This window comes from Colias philodice, chromosome 27 (genome assembly GCF_061535455.1).
Source record: "Colias philodice isolate Cphi_HAF_F1 chromosome 27, ilColPhil1 Martin Lab GWU primary, whole genome shotgun sequence".
Taxonomy (NCBI): Eukaryota; Metazoa; Arthropoda; class Insecta; order Lepidoptera; family Pieridae; genus Colias; species Colias philodice.
The window spans coordinates 5986485-6003530 of NC_143112.1; the positions used below are offsets into that span (position 1 = coordinate 5986485).

General features: G+C 36.0%; 2 protein-coding genes across 5 annotated transcripts in view; one reads left to right on the forward strand and one right to left on the reverse strand.

Annotated features, from left to right (window-relative positions):
* Rtf1 (RNA polymerase-associated protein Rtf1) overlaps positions 1-2091 on the reverse strand; it is a 30249-nt gene extending 28158 nt beyond the window's left edge. For 3 of the 4 annotated variants that reach the window (XR_016317829.1, XR_016317828.1, XM_089711894.1), the window contains exons 1-2: positions 1924-2091; positions 60-177 (exon numbers count right to left, since the gene is read on the reverse strand). Coding sequence is in view for 2 of the 4 variants with exons in the window: in XM_089711894.1 (XP_089568020.1) it covers positions 60-177; positions 1924-1992 (187 nt within the window). In the remaining 2 variants the exon portion in view is untranslated. The remainder of the gene's footprint in view (positions 1-59; positions 178-1923) is intronic. The other variant, XM_089711895.1, reaches the window with a different exon arrangement.
* Positions 2092-2748: 657 nt separating this feature from the next.
* Positions 2749-9268, forward strand: maf-S (MAF bZIP transcription factor K). The gene is made up of 5 exons (XM_089711724.1): positions 2749-3072; positions 6420-6538; positions 7335-7437; positions 8093-8304; positions 8481-9268. Exons 1-4 carry the CDS (start codon positions 3028-3030, stop codon positions 8237-8239), a joined length of 414 nt encoding a protein of 137 aa, XP_089567850.1. The 5' UTR covers positions 2749-3027; the 3' UTR covers positions 8240-8304; positions 8481-9268.
* The last annotated feature ends 7778 nt before the right edge of the window (positions 9269-17046 follow it).

Consider the following 17046-nt stretch of genomic DNA (forward strand, 5'->3'; position numbering starts at 1 on the left):
CCTTTCATTTTAACATTTCTACTTAGGAAATAAATAAGCCTTAAAATTTGATCACTCACCACCTTTCTTATCATCATCGTCCCAATCTGATTCACTGTCTGACGATTTGCCTTTAGATTTAGAGGGCGGTGGAGATTCACCAGGCTTCTTTTTCTTTTTTGCGAGGTTTAGAAATTGCTGTAACAAGTATGAAATAAAAATATATATGATATAATTAAAATATTAATGAGGTTATGGATTGTCTTGCTGCGCTTATTTCAGAATTTACCTATGTACATATTATCACAAACATATAAATATAGTCTATATTAATTATTTATTTGTATGATTTTACATTACAACAAATGTATGTTCATGAAGGTAATTAATGACTTGATATTATTGATACTAGCTAACCGCCCGCGGCTTCGCCCGCTTTGTCTAATACCTAATAAATTATATACTAAAACCTTCCTCTTGAATCACTCTATCTATTAAAAAAAACTGCATCAAATCCATTGCGTAGTTTCAAAGATTTAAGCATACAAAGGGACATAGGGACAGAGAAAGCGACTTTGTTTTATACTATGTAGTGAAGACACAATACATATTGTACATAATAAACATGATGACATAATAATCCACCAATTTGATGTTAAAGTTAAAAACCTTAACCATCACTGCCCTATTTTAGATTTTAATGTTACGTTGTAGATCTCATGTTGTGTGAAAAATAATACATGCTGAAAAATGTGTGCAAGATGTCGTTTATAAATCATAGAATGCATAGAAACTACATATTTGAGCAGTTAATGCATGAAACACATTCATATTCATATTATAATAAGTAAAGTTTTAAAATACTACTACACAATTACAATTAGTCTCGTCTGGGAATGTTCTATTTATTCTAGAAATTATTATCTAATACTAGCGCTCCACCCCAGCTTTGATTGTGGTACATATATAGCCTATAGCCTTCATCAATAAATGGGCTCTAACACTGAAAGAATTTTTCAAATCGAACCAGTCGTTCCCAAGATTAGTGCGTTCAAACAAACAAACTCTTCAGCTTTATAATATTAGTAGAGATTGTTCAATTTTGTTACTAAAACAAACATATACATCTATCAATCACATTTAAGTTGAAATAAATATAAAATATACCTATCGTTTTTGTTTTTTCATATATTACATAACCTACACAATAAGTTTGTACAAGACCAATTAATTGGTCTTTTTCCTTCATTGCTGCAGTTTGTACAAAGACAAGAATTTAAATATTTCGTTTTATATGTCATAAATCCAGTTGTATTAAAAAAATCATATTTTTAATTGCTGTTTAACATCTTTGTAACATCACACTATCAGGGTTAGCAATATGTAGAAAAGTCATTGATTTTGTGGTTTCCCTGCAATGTTTTCATGTCATGATGTGATTTTTGAACTGAAAACGAATTATATAGCCAACTTAAACAAGTTTAAAATGATATGAGTGTTTTTACAGCTAATATGTATTGCTTGATGCGTATGTTGCGGATAGGTGTAGAAAAGATGATATTTGGTAGATCGAATACTGTTTTTTTCCTACTATTCGAATCACAAAGAAGCCTGGGTTGCATCTTGAGAACTTTCTAATATTATTAAGAAGAAAGATCGTAGAAAGTGATTGTATTTTATGTTTTGCATGAGTCACGCCACAAGGAGGACATTTTAAACGTTCTTTTTATATAAAAACATCGTGTTTGGAAAAGGCGTTAATACAAATATACGACGAAATTAACATGTTTTTTTCAGTTAATGTATTGGTGGTATTGCGCGTTAGATAAATATATCCAAACGACATTGGTCTTGGCCTGGATACGCGCAAAAAATACAGAAAGAATGTCGGGAATAGTATCATTAACTTGATATGTTATGTATAGATTGTTTTCAAATACTCACAGAATCTAAGTCGGAACATTCGCTGCTAGAATCTGAATCAATTAATGGTTTATTCTTTCTCTTAGCCATTTCACAGTTATTTAGAAATACTATAAATTCTGTACTAAACTAAACGATTGACTTTTTTTACGTTACGACTTAACTATTTCGCCCGTCAATTACACCAACAAAATAGGGATGCGTCAATAATGAATAATCTGGCCTCTCTAGTCTATGATTTCAGATTTTGAGCTTCTTGCAAAAATATATTCGAAAACTTTTTTTATACAATTGCAAAATATAACAATACAATGCTTTTTCATAAAATTGCAGTGCATATCTTCTTACATATTACTAAATAAACGTAATTCTATGTCATTCTTTTGTATGTCAATTAATAGTAAATAAGAATAATAAATAACAATAATTGCGCTTATGAACCATACAATTTTGAATGATTATTGCAATTTATTATTTGCTGTTCATAATAATAATATGTACTTATATTATATTTTATTCAATGATTCAATCATTAAAAATAAAATAAATCATTGTTGTAGGTAAACTACTTAATTCGTATTTTTTCTTCGTTGACTTTTTGGGGTTTTCCCGTTCCAATAACATACATATTAAAATTTCTATCTACTTCTTTCTATGATTGTATGATCATAAGCTCATCAGCAGATCTACCCTAGATCTAACTACTACTAAATTCAATAGAACCACTAAAACGCATAAAACCTTATTAGGCAGTTCAATTTGAAATAAAATCCATGGATAAATTAATATGCTAGAACCTGTGGCTAGAACAGCACTAAATGACATTGACTCATGACTGTGAAGAGCCGTCAAAAGTCATTTGTCACAATTTCCTGGAATTCGTAAATTGTAAATAACATGCCTAAAAGTTTAATAAATACTACGTAATTCCATTTAAATATAGCAATATCCATCTAAGGTTAGATAAAGTTGTTAAATATAGATCCAGTGATTCTCAAGTGACATTTTATTACTTATTAGTTGTTGTGTAAAGTGCACAATTGATGCTCAAAGTTGTCGCGGAAGAAATTTGAGAAATAATATTTAGTAACGGTTCTCCGTTACTTTCCCAGTGAAAAACTTATTATGCCTCATGATTTAAAAGGCCTGGCGGCAAGGAAGGCTCTCATGGTATGTACTATCAAGAAATTACATGCTGACTTGTTCAAAACAAAAACTTTATTGATGAAACATAAAGTTGTGTTTACTTCATAATCCTAGCTTTTTTTCAAATTTTTCGTGTATCCACGCTTATTTCAAAGTACCTTGAATGTATATAAAAATAAATTATACCCAGGTATATTTTGTAACTCGACATAACGCATATTCGTAGTAGAAATCTCGAGAACGATGACTCAGCATGTTTTGTTATTGATTTGGGTTGCTGGCGTGTGCGTATGACGCGGAAGAAGGCCCCTTTATAATGATCTGTTGGTTTTTTATCTACAGTTAATATAGACCTTGAAAATATTCTTCTTACATGGATTAAATTGAAAAAATAAAGTTTAATTAAGTTACACAGTAAATTACTGTTTTGTAAGGAAAATAGGAAGCTTATTTGTTTATGAAAAAACAAATTGGACTTTGCATTTGAATATACTATATTCGTAATGTATATGTTACGAGGTGCTTGATACAAAATTCATTAAAATATGTTTAGCCAATAAATGTACACAGTCTTAATTACTGCAGCGATAGAGCATTTTTAAACCTTATTTGTAATAATATGGGTATGTCTTAGTTATTAACAAGGGCGGATCCAGCTTTAGTGCCAGGGGGGGGTCACATAGACGTGGTCAATTTTCAAAAGCTATATTTTGGTAATTTAATTGATACGTAGATTTAAAAAAAAATGGTCAAGTGCGAGTCGGATTGGCAAACCAAGAGTTCCGTACAAACATTTTTATATGTTTTAATATTAAATTTATGCTTTTTGCGATTTTTCCTTTATCTGTGCTATAAGACGTAAGTTTCTATTAAATAAAGATTAAAAAACAAGATTCTATGTTCACGGGAAGTACCCTGTAGGTTTTGATTCCTGGCAACACTTGCGAATGTTGATAAGCATGAAATGTATGTTTTAGCAATTTTTCCTCCATCTATGCTGACATTGCTTTCAACCAAATTTCAGAACTCTGTGTTCACAGGAAGTAGTATATATAACAATACCTATAGATTTTGATTCCCTTGCGATAATGTCGAAATTTGCGATAATTTACGGCATAAATGGCTTTATCTTTTGATTGCGTTGGCTTATAAGTTTGATTTTTTCACAGCTATAAGGAACCGTAGATTTGAGTATTCGGTATGAATTTCAGGTTGATACCTCCACGCGTTCCTGAGAAAAAGGGACACAGGCAGATAAACTTGAAAAAAAAACTGTATATTTTTTGCAATTGAATAATTGCAAAAAATATACAGTTTTTTTTATACTGTATCTGTACTATAAGATGTTGCTTTGTACCGAATTTCAAGATTCTGAGTTTACGGAAAGTACCCTGTAGGTTTTGAGTTTTGATTCCCTTGCGAATGTCGAAATTTTTGGCATTTACGGCTGTATCTTCTGATTCGTTGACATAGAAGTTTGATTTTATTATAGCGTAAAGGTATTTTAGACTTGAGTTTTTGGTATTTATATCAAGTTAATACATGTTAGCGTTCATGAGTAACAGGGTTGTTAGTTAAAAATTTTTAAAATATTTTTTTATATTATAATCTAAGGAAAAATTCATGCTTTTCGCAATTAGTAAACAAAGTCGGTGTCTCTGTGCCTATGTCCCTATGTATGATTAATTCTTTAAAACAACGCAACGAATTTCGATGCAGTTTTTTTAAAGATAGAGTGATTCAAGAGGAATAGTATATAATTTATAAGGTTTTAGAGAAAGCGGGCGAAGCCGCGGGCGGTAAGTTAGTCTGCGTTATAAGACGTTTGATTGTACTAAATTTTATGACTCTGTGTACTCGGGAACTACCCTGTAGGTTTTGATTTCTTAGGGAGTGTCGAAAATTTTCAGCAATTACAGCTGCATCTTTAGCTGAATTTTTCACAGCATCAAGGGACCGTAGACCGTAGGATTTCGACATTAGCAAGGGAATCAATACCTGCAGGGAGCACCCTGTCTCGTAAACACAGTCTTGAAATTGAGTAAAAAGTATCGTGTTATAGCACAGATGTAGTAATAACTGCGAAAACCCTACTTATTTAATTAAATTAAATAAAAATATATTTTTAAATAATTTTAAACTTACAATCCCTTTACTCATGAACGTCTACATGTATTTAATTGATATTCACATCAGAATTCAGGTCTATAATAACTTAAATCTGTTATTTAATTCAAATTCTATGTCAACGCAATCTGAAGAAAACGCAATTAGACCCGCATATTCTGTAATTCGCAACTACTTGCAAGGGAATCATCAATCAAAACCTACAAGGTACTTCCCGTGAACACAGTCTTGAAATTTGGTTAAAAGCAACGACTTGCACTTACAAGCACAGATAAAGAAAAAAATCCTTTAAACAAAATTGTAAGATACAACATAATGAAAAAATATGTTTGCTCGGAGTCCTCGGTGCGCGAGTCCGACGCGCACTTGGCCGATTTTTTGTTGTAATTTGACTGTATTTTATAGTGTTCATTTGAAAAAAAATTGCTATTTTATGTCTTATCCACGAACTGGGATATTTCGATATTTGAGGTTTTGTGTGAAAAGTGTAACAGCAAAAGTTGTAGAAAAAAAATTAATTACATACAACTTTAAATACCATTACACTTTATTCCGCAGTTATAGTTTTTTTTTTTTAAATCGGAAAACCTGTTATTTGTCCTTAAATTACGACCACAGGTCGACCCTAATAAACTTTTTCTATAATTTTTGTTATATTCTCTTCCGTTACCGTTTGTAATTGATTTCATTGTTCTATATTACTTTTATGTCTCAAAATTCAATAAAAACATCATATTGAACAGTATTTATTTGTTAATTTAAAAAAGTTAGTATTAAATTAGTGGTCCACTTAGGTCGTGGACCTAGCCCAGGGGGGGGGTCATGACCCCGTGACCCCCCCCCTGGATCCGCGCTTGGAATTAATATGTTCGGTAATTATACATATCAAACTAATAAACACCCTACAAATTATAACAGAGAAAAGGTCCTTAATTTCCACAAAAACTTATCAAAATAATTAATATTCTTTTTGATTCTAGCAACTCGATTATAAACGCTTTAACGAAAGTTGGTAGCAGCATCCTGGCATTTTATGCCCGGCTTATGTAAATTATTAAATTCATATTTTCTTTACGTAACTTTGACCCACTTTAAACGGCCAGATTTCGTTCAAACTTTGTAGATTTATTGAGGACCGATGACAATACACTAATTTGATAAAATTTTCTATTTTTTAGTTCGGTTTTCTATAAAAAGCGTGTTTTTTAGTTTTTTTAAACTATTATTTTTTTTATGACTTTCAGGCTCCCTTATCACCGACTCCCTGTGCCGAAATCAGTGATGATGAGCTGGTCTCTATATCTGTGCGGGACCTGAACAGGCAGCTCAAGATGAGGGGCTTGACGAGGGATCAGATTGTAAGGTAAGTATTGAATAAACTATTTGTTACGGTAGGAAAAAAAAATGTGTGCGTGTACTAGTGTACACACATAAGAAGTGAAACTTCTTTATGACCTTATTTTTCAAAAAATAATTTACTATTTGCAATTTTACAGAAATACGTCGAATCGCGCGTGGTAGGCAATGATAAGAAAAAGATGGCGCGTAACAAAAAAATGTTACACTAAATTTTTTTCCAACACCGATAAAGAAGTTTCACTTCAAAAAATGTGTTTAGTTTTAGTTTTCAAGTATAAAATGTTTTGCTATTGAACAGAATAAATTGTTTGGATGGTTGTTATAACATTTCAAATTTGAAACAATTTTGTAATAGAGTTGGTAAATATGTATTATATTAAATAATGTATTTGTATGTAAATATATTTGACTGGCCGGTTGGCTTGGTTGGTAGTAGCCCTGCCTTCCAATCCACTGGTTGTGGGTTCGATTCCCACCTGGGGCAAATATTTGTGTGATGAACATAGATGTTTGCTCTGTCGTGCCGATCAGATCGTGCCGTGTGTGAAAATTGTCCTGAAATATTTATTTAATATTGTAAATTCACATCGGCCACTTCACAAAGGTGGATTGTTATTTTTTCAAATATCTCAATAATTAATGGGTAAATATCTTAGTATGCATTTACAATAAAAATAATTTTTATTATGTTAACAGTAGTACATATTTCAATTATTTGGTTAGTTCTCCTGCAGTAGGAACAAATATGGGCTCATTTAATGTTGATGAAGATTGAAAATTAATATATAAATTATTTATAGAATGAAGCAAAGACGGCGTACATTAAAGAATCGGGGGTACGCAGCGTCGTGTCGAATCAAACGAATAGAGCAGAAGGATGAATTGGAAACTGAGAAAAGTCAGGTGCGTTTGTTGTAATTTTTTTAGATGTGAAACGGCTTTAAAAACTGCACCAAGTCAGAGAAATTGATGAATTAGTCTGTGTCGTCTTGAATTAATTACTATTGAAGTACATCTATATATATATAAAACTCAAAGGTGACTGATATAGTGATCTATCAACGCACAGCCCAAACCACTGGACGTATCGGGCTGAAATTTGGCATGCAGGTAGATGTTAGGACGTAGGCATCCGCTAAGAAAGGATTTCCCGAAATTCTTGCGGGAACGGGGAAAAACGGGGATGCACGTACAAAGTCGTGGGCGGAAGCTAGTATTAAATATGTTCAGTTTGCTGCTATTATAATATTTAGGTTGAAGTTAATCTTGCTTTCTTTTAAAATATACAAATAAAGTAAGCTGAACAAAATTTAGTAAGGCGTCCTCTGGAGGGCAAATTTTAATACTTTTTGCAAGCCAAACTTTCATAGACAAGTTTTTTACTTTGACACAATTATTATCTCTATGATTTGGTTTATTTTATTCTGTGGCAATTTCAAACTAAAATAAATTATTGTTTTCTATTTTCCTGTTTATGGATTCCCTACCTTTTACTTGACACTGGCAAAAACATACCATTACCATTACAAAAAAGTAATTGTTTTTTTTTTTGTTTCAGGAATGGCAAGACATGGAAGCAATGCAGGAAGAAAATAACAGAATTCGTGACGAAATTGAAGCCCTAAGGTCTAAATATGACGCCTTAAAGCGATTTGCTACAATGAAAAGCATTCCTTTGCCCGCCGACCTTGATATTATACCATAGATATTTTTATTCGTTTGTTTTATTGTTTGGTGCAATGAGACTAAAAAATATATTTATAAATATATATTACTAGCGGTCCGCCCCGGCTTCGCCCGTGGTACATAATTACGTTTTCTCTACATAAGAACCATCCTCGTACTTCAAGGAATATAATAAAAAAAGAATTATCGAAATCGGTTCAGCCGTTCTCGAGTTATGCGCTTACCAACACATTTTGCGATTCATTTTTATATATAAGAAGATTATTTTAATATAAGGTAAGGATACCTTGTTTTGTATTTGTAAATGCCTCAAATGTGACTAAATACGAAATATAACCCAGTAAATTTTGCAATGATTTGATGAAAATGAAAGCACTAATGTGGGTAAATAGATAATGATATTTTAATTTATAAGTAAAAAGGTATCTAGATAGGTTTTTAAGCTATTGCATAGCTTCTATCGCGGGCCTTGAGCGTGGGGACCGAATCGAGAAATTCCGTAACGAAAAAACCTCACGCTCCCCACTCCGACGGGCACGGAGGTGTGGCTTGAAGGCATAGCATGCAATAGCTTTACCGCGGCAGTCTCCGAGTGACACACGTATTTTTTATTTTATGCATTACGTTCAAATCTATATTTCTATGTTTGTTGTTCTATTTTATAAATGGCATAAAAAATTACGCTATGGGAGCGGCACGTCAAAATGTGGCTAATTAGCCAAAATTGATAGTCTCTTTTTCGCTCGCGATAGTTGAATAACCCCATCTCACTTTTACGTCGAATCGTGTGTGCGATAGTGTGCAGTATTTGAAGATCGAATGTTGTGTTGGTGACATATCTACACCTTTTTACTTACAATATTATTGGAAATAGGTATGTAAAACAATAGTTTCAGTTAACTATGGCTTCAAAATGTCAAATTGAATTTTATTGCACCAAGCAATAGTAATATTATAAGGTATAGATTAAATATATGCAACTGGTAGTGAATGTTTTGACACTTTCCAGATAATTTTTATTATTATTATTAAATTATTGATAGATCAAGGTGTTGTTTCATTTTAACATGGAATATGTCAATTAAACCCGAGTTTCATACAAAAACTTGTCCTTAACAAAAATAAGTGTTGTAGGTACTGTGAAACCTAGACATCTAAGTATTTTTATATCTACGCGTTTGACACCATAGTAAATTAAAAAATAAGTATTGTAAAAACATGTAAAAACTAGATTTCCGCCCGAGGCTTCGCCCGCGTTTTCAAAGTAAAACTCGCATAGTTCCCGTTCCCGTGGGATTTCCGGGATAAAACCTATTCTATGTGTTAATCCAAGTTACCCTCTTTATGTGTGCTAAATTTCATTGTTTAATTGGTTCAGTAGTATGTATTTGCGTGAAAGAGTAACAAACACACACACACATCCTCACAAACTTTCGCATTTATATAATACTAGATTTCTACCCGCGGCTTCGCCCGCATTTTCAAAGGAAAACCCGCATAGTTCCCGTTCCCGTGGGATTTCCGGGATAAAACCTACCCTATGTGTTAATCCAAATTACCTTCTGTATGTGTGCTGAATTTCATTGTAATCGGTTCAGTAGTATTTGCATGAAAGAGTAACAAACACACACACACACACATCCTCACAAACTTTCGCATTTATAATATTAGTAGGATTAAAACTGCTTTTTCATTATCTCTCTGATTAATTTTTTTAATTTATCTATCAAATTAAATATACACACCGGCACAATCTTTAATCTTTAATTATCCAAAATCACAGAACTATACTCAGGGGTCAAAATATACTACACTTTGATCTTAGCCAAAAGGCCGACACGCGGTTCTACCGAATACCCGCGGCCCCGTCAATAAAGCGGCACGGCGGAACAGAGTGGAGTTTAGTCGGTAGGACCCTGCACTCAGCAGGGTGAGTCCGACATAACCTAGGGCTCTTCCCCCGAGTGCCCTGGGTATGCCTAAATGCATTCTCCACTATAAAAAAAAAAGGGGTCAAAATATACAACATTCAGGCGTTCATGTCGCAAGGCTCTTTTATTAAATGAACGTGACCTTATAAGTCAAAACATTGAACGTGGAGGACGTAAAATGTTCGGGCCATCAATTTAATACCAATAAATATTTCATTGGAGATATCCCGAAGGTTAAGGAGTAGGTACAACTGAAAGCACTTTCGTCCCTATCGCGTAGGGTTCGCGATTTGTGAGGATATTCAATTTTTTAAATAGTTTTTTTTTTATATATGAAAACGATTAGGTGACAACCCTATTTACTGATGTTCTTAAAAACAAGGATAGGTTGCAATTCATGTTTTTAAAATTATGAAATTGCACGTTTTTTATGACGGTTAGGTACTTGTACTACTTGTTACGTAACTTAAAGAAAAAATATTAATATAAATGTAACATATCTTAGCATTCAATGAAAAAAAATGTGTACATATTATATTATATGAGAATTATCATTACATAGCAATTTATTTTATCTTTGAACATAGAAATCACACAGAACTCCATGTTAATAAAAATTTACCCATTATTTTTCTCTATGAATCTTCTCAATTTGTAAAAACAAGACAAATGATAGACTTTTAAAAGGTTTTCGGCAAAAATATCCTTTTTTTAATGAAAAATAAATCGTAACGGGTGGCAACCCTATTTCGAGGGGTATTGGAAAGTCGATAATAATATTTCTTATCTGCGATGATAGCTCAGTATTACGTTGAGTGGTAGACTTTAAACTTTGTGAAATCTGTGTAAAGTACACGAAATATCCCTCAAGTACTTTATTAGATAAATCGGCATTAATAACAATCAACTTTAATACCTTTTGGGATGACGCAGCTGGTGAAATTTTGAAATATACTTTTTTAAAAGTTTTTTTATTCCGGTTTTTAAAGATAAACAATCTAAAAGTTTTAAAAAAGCTTAATTTTAAGCGTTTTTAACAGTTAACCTATCTGTAAATACAGACTGGTTAAAATATGTTTTTTTCCATGATTAAAAAACATGTGGCTTACAATTTAATAACTTAAGCTACATAGGTATCACTAAAGTCCCGTTTAAATCTGGTCAGTCGTTTCCTACAGCCCACAAAATAGATGGACAAACATATTTTTAATATTCCTAATTATTATGGATGATTTACAACTATAAACTGATTAAATATGTATTCTAAGCTTTAATCTTAAGTAAATAAACAACGAAGATCTACAATAAACAAAATTGTATCTTAAATACATTTCTTTCAACACAAGACAAATACGCTCTTGCAACAATTAGACTAGAGTAGATAATTTTTGAAACAAAAAAAAATCGCAGTCGGATGAAACCCATTAGAAAAGGAGGGGAATATGATAAAAATGTAAGGAAAAATAAATTACGGTCAATCCGAGTTCGGGAAGCGGGAGGGGGCAGCTTTTAAGAGAAAAAAATGGTTTCTCTCGATTTCCAACAAAACTACAAGTCCTATAGAAAAAAGTTCAATGGCAAAGTTGTAGGTAATTAAAAGTTCTACAACTTTTGTATTCACAATTTTTTCACATAACCTAAAAATTTAGGTGAAAAATTCAAAAAACCAAGTTTTTGGTCTTTTATTTCTATCTACTTCAAAATTTATTTTTTTTCTACGAAATTTGGTGGAAACTTACTTTATTATGTCCCAAATACACTGTAATTTATTTGATTGAAAATATTTATTTTTTCGCCTTATTTTGAATTAATACCAAAAAAACAACCTAATTTTCAATCGAAAAGTCACCCGTCAAAATATAAGCTTTTTTCAAAAACTTGGGGTGCCTTTTATTCATTGAAATCTCTACTTTCATATGGTGTAAAAAAAATAAACACCACCATAGTAAATGTTCTCAGGAAATGCATACAAACAGTCTGAAAATTAGCTTTTACTAAATCAGGCACACTTCTCGAACTACCTGAAATGTTTTTATCGACATCATTTTGCTTTTGAATATGCTGTAAAATATTAAACTTAGAACAGATAATTATTATTCTTTTGAAATATTACCGAAAAGCCGATACAAGAGAAGATATAGAGTTCAAGAAGTGTGCCTGATTTAGTAAAAGCTAATTTCGCGCTCTACGCCCTCACGCGCGGTTTCAAGCGCCGAGGACGTGGAGATATTCGCAAATGACTTGCATGATGCACTCAAGTCCGCTCTTGTCCAAGCCACGACTCTTAAACCGTCCACGTCCATACTCCCCCCCATTCCTTCTCATATCAAAGCCCTTATCCAGAGGAAGCGAGCTCTGCGACGGCAGTGGCAGCATTCGCGCTGCCCCACCCTCAAGCGGCAACTTGCTCGTTTGCGTGAGCAAGTTAGCGATGCGCTTGAGGCGAACAGGATCGAGGGCTGGCACCGTGCGATCGACTCGGCCGCCGAGGACTGGCCCTCGCTCCACAACCTCTGTCGCAGGCTTAAATCTTCAACCGCCCCCGCGCGCCCACTCACCGATTCCGCGGGTAATTATATATACGCCCCTCAGGGTCGCGCTGACTTGTTCGCCGAACATCTGGCACAAGTTTTTCAGCCGAACCCCCTGACGCCGTCGAGCGCCGCCCACGCAGCGGTGGTGAACGAACACCTATCAGGTTTTCTAGCATCACCGATACCGCCCGCTGAGGAAGTATTCTTCACCTCCCCGTCCGCCGTCCGCCGTGCGATTTCGCGTACAAAGTTGCGCAAAGCGCCCGGTGAGGACGGCGTGACGAACGAATCCCTCCGCCACCTCCCCCGTAAAACAGTCGCGGCTTTGTCGCGGCTGTTTAACGGTATATTACGCGCCGGTCATTTCCCTTCAGTGTGGAAAACCGGTCGCGTAATAATGATCCCGAAACCCGGCAAGAATGCCTCCTTAGCGGGCAGTTATCGACCCATCACCTTGTTGAGCACAGTCTCCAAGGTGTTCGAGTCACTACTGCTGCCTATGCTGCGTCCGTACGTGTCGCCGCGCGCTGAGCAATTCGGCTTTCGCTCGGCACACAGTACCACCCTTCAGATATCTAGAGTATTGCACCATGTTAGCTCCGCCTTGAACAGGAATGAGAGAGCGGTCGCAATATTTCTAGATATTGAAAAGGCTTTCGACCGCGTCTGGCACGAGGGTCTTATATATAAGATCCTTACCACTACCCAGTGCCCCGCGCGGCTCGTGAGGATATTGCACTCCTTCCTCACAGACCGCTCCTTTCACGTTTCCGTGTCCCCCGCCATTTCCCGTAACCACTCTGTGCAGGCGGGTGTCCCGCAGGGCAGCTGTTTATCGCCCGCGCTTTACTCCGCCTACACAGATGACTTCCCTTCCCCTGCGCCAAACTCTAATCAAATCCTCGCGCTATATGCCGACGATGTAGCTTTAATCGCCGCATCGTTGAATACAACGCATGCGATGATTAAGGCGCAACGCTGGCTTGATGAGTTGCCTGCGTATTTCGAGCGCTGGCGGATATCTGTCAACGCGCGAAAGACACAGGTAATTCGGTTCGGTGGTTTGACTCCCTCCCACCAACTCACTTTGGCTGGTGAGCAGATCCCATGGTCCGATACTGTCCTTTACCTAGGTGTAACTATTGATTGCCGGCTTCGCTTTAACAGCCACGTGAAGCAGGTAATCAACAAGTGCAAAGCCGCCCACGCCATACTTCGTCCGGTGCTATACTCCGAACTCCCGCTACGTATAAAGGTAAGCGTTTACAAAACCTACCTACGGCCGCTCCTCACGTACGCCGCGCCCGCCTGGTATGTGTATGTGTGTGAAAGCCTGCGCCGCAGAATGCGTGCGCGGCAGTCACTCGCATTACGCGCTATCGTCGGTGCGCCGAGGTATGTGAGAAACGAGCTAATACGTAGCGATCTCGGTGTAGAAACGCTGGATGAGTTTATCCTTCGTCTCTCCCAAAATATGTTCTCGCGGGCGGACGCCTCCTCTCATTCCCATCTCCGAGAGATTGCTCCGCACCGCGCCATTCCCGGGTCGCGTCGTCCAAATCCGCGCGATCTACTACCACCCCCCTCTCCTAAGGCGAACACGCCGTCCTCACCACCGGCATTGCAAACAATGCCGGCGCCACATACCGCGCTTCCAGCGCCACCTACCGCCCACGCACTTTGTGCGCCCCTCACTATTCCCTCCTACCAAATCCACTCCCACGCGCAAATAGCGCAATCCCAAATAACGCCCCCACCCCCGCAAGCCCCGCCTGCGACGGCGCTCTCTATCGCGCCGTCTGTCGCCTCACCCTGCATAACTCCTTCACAGTCGGTACACAACGTACCCAGCCACTCCTACGCCTATCCCCACGCGCAATTGGCGCCTCCCACCACACCCATTGGTTTTATGTCGCTCCCGTCCCCGTCCGTCCCCGGCCTAAAAAGTTCTGGCCGGGCTCGAAAAAGAACAAGGTCGGTTGAGTCATTGGAAACATCCAAAAGGTTCAAACAGTCGGGCACAGTCTCCTATACTGTGCCCCAATCGACAAATAATTTTGTTCCCAAACAGGGCGATTCGTCCTCCCATTAACCCGCCCGTATTAGCGGGCGGCGCCATACACCTGCTGCAGAGGACGAATCGTCCTGAACAGCATCCCCCACGCAGCCTCCTAACGGAGGCCGCGTGTGTGAAGACCCTTGCTGCTGCTTTCAAAGAAACCAGAAGTTTATAAATGAGAAAAATTATACATGCGTGACAGCTGAATGGTAAGACCCACGGGGAACGAATGTAATGCGAATAAAAATACCGCGAAAACTTTTCATGGGCGTTCGAATTTCGAATGCCTAAACATTTTTTTAATATTTCGTGGTGCTGATTTGTTTATGTGTTGCCAGGTTTATATTTTATTAGATCTTTTAAAATTAGTATGCATGCTATAATTCATACAATATCAATGAATTGTATCTTTATTTTATAATTTTTACGTGTTGCGACACAAAGCAGGAGTTAAAATAAGTACTTAAGAAGTATGTACTTCAAATAATTGATGTTAAACACATATCTAATGTTTGATTTCACAAAAAAAACCTCAAAATCCACATATTTCGATAAAAGCTATTTCAATTGAAATCCTAATAAAACAATCCGACATTGTCAAGATGAATTTTATATTATTTATACTTTTTCCTTGTGCAGGTCGCAATTTTATGGGTTGCGGAAAAAGGACATTTATCCTTATTAGAACGAAATAATGGTTTATATGTTAAGAATATAAACAATACTCACACGTACGACATTAAAGAAAGAAAACCTATTTATTTATTTAATACAATTAGATGACAGAGATTCACAAATGTTAGTAAATTATATCATTATTATCTGATATTTTATAACTAAGCTTTATTATAAACCAAGAGGAAAATAAATTCAAAGTGAAAGACCTTTTAAAGCTTTTTCTGTAGTGTTAGAGTTTAAAAGTATATAAATAAGTAATATTTAAGTAATATATTATCTCTATAATATTATATAAATATTATAAATCCTATCACCAATGTTTTCCTATTATTTTTAACTAGCTGTGCCTCGCGGTTTTACCTGCAATGCTCCGCTCCTGTTGGTCTTAGCGTGATGATATAATAGCCTATAGCCTTCCTCGATAAATGGGCTATCTAACACCGCAATAATTTTTCAAATCGGACCAGTAGTTCCTGAGATTAGCGCGTTCAAACAAACAAACTCTTCAGCTTTATAATATTAGCATAGATATCGATGTCACACGTACAGTATCATATTCGTAGGTGCTACGCCGTAGCTTGCTACGGTACCGCCTACGATCGTATCTTAGCTACAACAGCTACAGGTATCTAATGCTTTGACAAGTTATTTTAGACGTAGTATTTATACATAGTTTCATACTGCCTTTGATAAGATTTAGATCAAAGTTTAAACTATACAACTTTTTTGTGTAAAATGTCAAAATTTCTAGAATATCCTGCTAAAGTTATATATTACTAGGTTTCCGCCCGCGGCTTCGCCCGCGCATTCAAAGAAAAAACCGCATAGTTCCCGTTCCCGTGGGATTTCCGGGATTGCGTCATTTTCCCGGGATAAAAAGTAGCCTATGTCCTTTCTCGGGTATCAAAATATCGCCATACCAAATTTCATGAAAATTGGTTCAGTAGTTTAGGCGTGATTGAGTAACAGAGAGACAGACAGAGTTACTTTCGCATTTATTATATTAGTATGGATGACAGTTTGTATGAATGTATTTTAATCTTTCGTACGAAAACTGTTGTATTATATTTGACACAGCAGGTTCAAGCTTGTTTCTATCTTATCTAAATAAGGTTAAAGGACAAATCTATAGAACACTAGCGGTCCGCCCCGGCTTCGCCCGTGGTACGTGTTTACGTTTTCTCTCCATAAGAACCATCCTCGTACTTCAGGGAATATTATAAACAAAGAATTGACGCAATTGGTTTAGCCGTTCTCGAGTTACGCTTACCAACACATTTTGCGATTCATTTTTATGTTATAGATGAATGATATTGTTTAAAACAATGAGAAGAAATCGTGCTAAGTGCTAAATTTGATATTTCCTAAGATTATAGTATACAAGATGCCAAATTGATTTCGCAATACATTCACAAAATTAAGGTCCATTTACCAGAAGAATCCGTTTGGAACCACCCTGATATATTAGGGACAGATGTCCTAAATGGGTTGATAAGCCATTTCGATTGTTTAAAGTAACTGATAGGATAATATCGTGTGCTTAAAGGACGAATTGTGGCCCTATATCCTTATTGAATACCCTTTATTGCGTGTTGGTGTAGGATTGGCCCGTTAGACCCTGATT